At 51.9% G+C, this 4,337-nt stretch overlaps 1 protein-coding gene across 1 annotated transcript in view; it reads left to right on the plus strand.

The window, feature by feature from the left end:
• KIAA0195 (KIAA0195 ortholog) overlaps window positions 1-3,184 on the plus strand; it is a gene marked incomplete at its 5' end in the record, with an annotated part of 32,029 nt that extends 28,845 nt beyond the window's left edge. The window contains 5 exon segments of the mRNA XM_009576530.1: window positions 3-101; window positions 430-524; window positions 1,689-1,782; window positions 2,092-2,262; window positions 3,112-3,184. Of these exon segments, the coding sequence (XP_009574825.1) occupies window positions 3-101; window positions 430-524; window positions 1,689-1,782; window positions 2,092-2,262; window positions 3,112-3,184 (532 nt within the window).
• Window positions 3,185-4,337: the final 1,153 nt, after the last annotated feature.

Below are 4,337 nucleotides of genomic sequence, written 5' to 3' on the forward strand. Positions count from 1 at the left end.
CCCTGCCTCATCTGCTTCGGGTTCACGCTGCATGAGTCCTGCAAAGATGTGAACACTACTAGCCTCAATCTCACAACCTGCTCCTCCATCATGTTGCACAGGTGAGGAACTGAGCCTGGCGCACACCGCCCCCCACTACTCTGCAGGGCCTATTGCTCTTGCCCTTCCCAGGTAGGACTGATTCCCTCTAACAAGCTTCAGACTCTTACATGATCCAGCTATAATGGCTATACAGAGGGCTGGGTATATAGCCTTGATAATTGCATTTTAGGGCATTTGCTCACTGTTGCCTCCTGGTACTAGGACAGCCTGACTCCAGGCTCACACTTAGTTCTCTCAGCTATCAGAGGAGGACATGGCCCTAGTGGGAACAGGTTGGACAGTAAGTCCCCACTGTTGACTTCTTTCCTGTGTCCTCTCATTTACTAGCAATGCTGTTGGTGCTCCTGACTGGTTTGGGACATTCTCCAATGCTCTTCTTGTAGCCCAGAAGCTCACAGCTGGCCTGATTGTTTTACACACAGGTAAGTCCCTGTTCCCAGGCCCCCTTCCCCACTCTGGGGGAAAGCTTGCATCCTTTGACTCTTTCTTTGCCCCTTATGCCAGAGCACAAACTCCCTGGTAGAAGCAGACACTGCAGTGGTCTCTCAGCACAGGCATAAAGCCCCTTGTCTTACTAAATATTAGCCTAACAGATTAAAGACAGCACCTTCAGAGCTGATGCTGCCTCCTGCCAGCCTGGTGAAGTGCTGATTCCTTTCCAGTCTCACCAGAAGAGCAGCATCCCTCTTTGCCTTCTTGCAAATCAGGTAGCAGCATCCTGCAGCTCTCCAAAAATATTCCCGGCCTCAGAAGTCTTTATATGCCTGCTGCCATTTTGTGAAGCACTCCATTTCCTTCGCCCAAACAGCACTGGTGTAGCTGTGACTACCCTGGAGCTGGAAGCCTTTTTAAACCCTCTGGAGGGGCAGGGAGCCAGGCCCTGGCTGACCCTCATCACCTGCACACGATTGCCTGGCAGAATAGGTCCAGCTGCTCTCTGATGACCTTAAAGGGTTTCTGCTCCCTTTCCACCATGTCACATGGTGCTGTGCCTTGGTGTGAGATGCGCGGGGTGTCCAGGCCAACAGAAACACTTCCTGATTTGAGAGGCAGCCCTGCTTTGGAGAGAGGTAGTGTGCATTACTGTTTTATGTCCTTCAGATCACTGAGGCTAGGCAGGGAAGCTCTGCCTGGCAGGTGGGAAGTGCTGTTTTGAAGAGCCCAAGCAAAAGCTGAGCCAGTGCTCTGTCCTGTGCAGACAGCTCTGGGTCTCTGGCTAAATATCTTTCTCTGGGTTGGAGCTTTCCACTGGTGCAGGCCTGCAGTGATCCAGAGACAAGGACACCCCCCTGGTCCCTAGTTCTTGTCCTTTGCCTGATCTGCTTTAGCATGCCAGCCTGCGAACCAACCTTGGCATCCCCACAATGAGTAATCCTATGCAGTACTACTACTGCACTCCCCCTGGCCCTGCATATTTGGGGACTTGGAATTGCTGTGGGGAGTCTGGTGAAAGGACCTTGAATGAAAGGTTGGTTTCGGGGACATAAACCCCATATCCCTTTGGAGTAATAGTTGTTGGTGGATATTGTAAAGTGTTGTATCTGTGTGTGATGCTAAATAACCTCCTCTTCCATCTGTTCCCATAGTGTTCATATCCATCACCCATGTCCATCGCACCAAGCCGTTGTGGAAGAAGAGCCCCCTCTCCAACCGGTGGTGGACGCTCACTGTGGCTGTTGTGTGAGTATCGCCAGGTCCTGATGAGGCACTCCAGAATGCTGGAGGAAGGAGGGCTCTAGACCTGCTCCAGCACCAGTTTGCTGGTGCTGAGGAAAATGATAGTACATGGCCATTGTTCTCACTGCTGAATTGGTGAAGGGTTTCTGTTGTGAACTCAGGAGTGTTACATCTGGGCCTGAACCCTGACCTGCGGATTCTGGGAAGCTTGTTAGCTCTGCTGAGATGTGCTGTATCTGTTTATGATCTTAGATTGCTGGGGCAAGTGGCACAGGCTCTGCTGAGATGTGCTGTATCTGTTTATGATCTTAGATTGCTGGGGCAAGTGGCACAGACTGTGCTGGACCTGAAACTCTGGGAAAACCTCAATTCTTCGTTGACCTTTAGCCATGTTTCCATCTCCCCAGTCTCATGGCTCCTGGGTTTTCTTTCCTTGGTCCTTGTGGTTATCATCAATGAGATTGTCAAGCTGCATGAAATCAGGTATGGGGGTAGTAGGGAAGATGGGGAAAAAGGGTTGGAGCTTCACTCCAGCCTGGCCTTGAGCTGCAGAAAAATGATGCACAGGGAACAGGGTGGGGAATAAAAAGGAAAAGATGATTGCATTATGTAAATCACCTGGCTATTGTGTGCAAGCTCATGTTCCACCTCTGAGAGAGGAAGTGCAGGGGAGGAAAGAGGGTCAGGGAAGGGCAGTGGCAGTGATTGGGAGCAGGAAAGGAGACCAAAATTTCCTTATCTCAAACCAATGAGAGGGAGACAGCCAAGGTCTATGAAATACCAGTATGGAATTGGAGAGGGCTGTTCTCTTCCTCTCGTCCCATGAGGACAGAGAGGCATTGAATCACAGCAGAGGAAATACGTCTTCACACAGTGCCTGAACTGTGGGACACATTTTCACGGGAAGTGGCTGAAGCCAAGAATTAGTAGCAGGCAAAGTGACTGGCTGTTCTTGCTAGCACAGGGAGCAGCTGGAGCTGGGAGTTAACACTAATGAGCGTTGATTCAGGAAATGGGTTCCTGAGGAAAAGCAGTGGGGATTACAGGGAACCCTGATGGGGACAGAGCTGCTGTCTCTGTTCCTGCGAAGGATTTCTGGACCTTTCTTTGCTGTGTCTGGAGGCCCTTAGAGATGGGACTTGGCTGGATGGGGTAGGACTGAGACCATGGGTTGCTCTCTGGATTCAATTCCAGTCCCAGGGTACCGCAGGGCCCAGGCCAGGGGCTTCCCTGCTTTTTGGGGCTGTGCAGCTCAGGAATCGCTATGGGGCAGCCTTGCTTGCCTTTCACCCCTCCATGTGCTGACTCTCTTCTTTATTCTGCCTTCTCCAGGGTCCGGGTCCGTTACCAGAAGAGGCAGAAGTTGCAGTTTGAAACAAAGCTGGGGATGAATTCGCCATTTTAAATACTCCCAGCTCGAGTTCCCTGGAGCCAGGGCCACACAGGCACATCCTGCACTGGGAGAGTGGCTGCACCAAAGGCTCAGGGAGTTTTCCCTCACACATGCAAACCAGACAGCCTCCTTGCAAAACTACATCAGCACCTTCCAGGGGGCCCCAGGTAGGGCATTGCTATCAGGATCCCCCAGCAGGTATGCAGCTGCTCCCCAGCCTGCTAGGGTACTCTCAAGGGAGCCTGCAAGCTCTGGTGGCTGTTCAGGCTGCTCTTCCTTTATTTATTTATTACTAGAGGTTTTTATTAGTATCATGGTGATGCTGAAATGAAGTGACTCCTTCCCTCTGTGTGAGCAAATGGGTTTCCTAGACATGGCAGGAGAATCTCAAGCCAGCAGGGGAGACATAGGGCTGCTGAAGCAGGAGATCTCTATTGAAAGCCATTTTGTTTTTCCATCTCTGTGTGCTCTCTTGGATGATGTGTGTGTGCATGCCTGTGCGTGCCCCCACCCACCTCCCTGTCCCTGCGTCCTGGGGCAAAGGAGCCATCTCTCTTGCAGCTCCAGGAGTGCTGGGTGAGGTGAGGGCTGGAGCTCACATTCCGAAGGGGGACACTGGGAAGGGTCTCTGGCAGGGTGCTGGGAAAGCCCCTGCGATGGCCAGGCTGTGTCATGCCTGCCCTCTAGCGTTGTTGCTGTAGCCACATGCTGGCTGTTGAGTGCTTCAAGAGAAGAGGGATGAGACAGGGCTTTAAGAAAAGCTGTCTGCATTTGACCCTAGTGATCTGGTGCAGAGGGAGTCAGGAGGACAGCTCTGCCTGCCTGCACGAGTCAGCATGGCTCAGCTTCCTCCACCCCTGTCTTACCTGCTTTAGCAACCCCCAGAGAAGTTTATAACTGTCTTCATTTTTGTGATTCGAATTGCTGTTCTGCTTCAGTAAAATGCCTGCTTGAGAGGGCCATCGCTAGAGATAAAACCTGAGACCTGTCTAACCTGCCATAGAGGGAGCCAGGGTATCTGCATCTTGCAGTTGTGACTAACACGGAGCTGGTGGACGGCTCCTTTCCCAGCCCTGGGATTGTGCTGCATCTGGTACTTGCACAGGGAATCTCCCCTCATCATGTCTTTCTGTGATAGTGTTTGGAAGTCTCTCCCCTCCATGCT

This window comes from Fulmarus glacialis, unplaced genomic scaffold (genome assembly GCF_000690835.1).
Source record: "Fulmarus glacialis isolate BGI_N327 unplaced genomic scaffold, ASM69083v1 scaffold6694, whole genome shotgun sequence".
Classification (NCBI taxonomy): Eukaryota; Metazoa; Chordata; class Aves; order Procellariiformes; family Procellariidae; genus Fulmarus; species Fulmarus glacialis.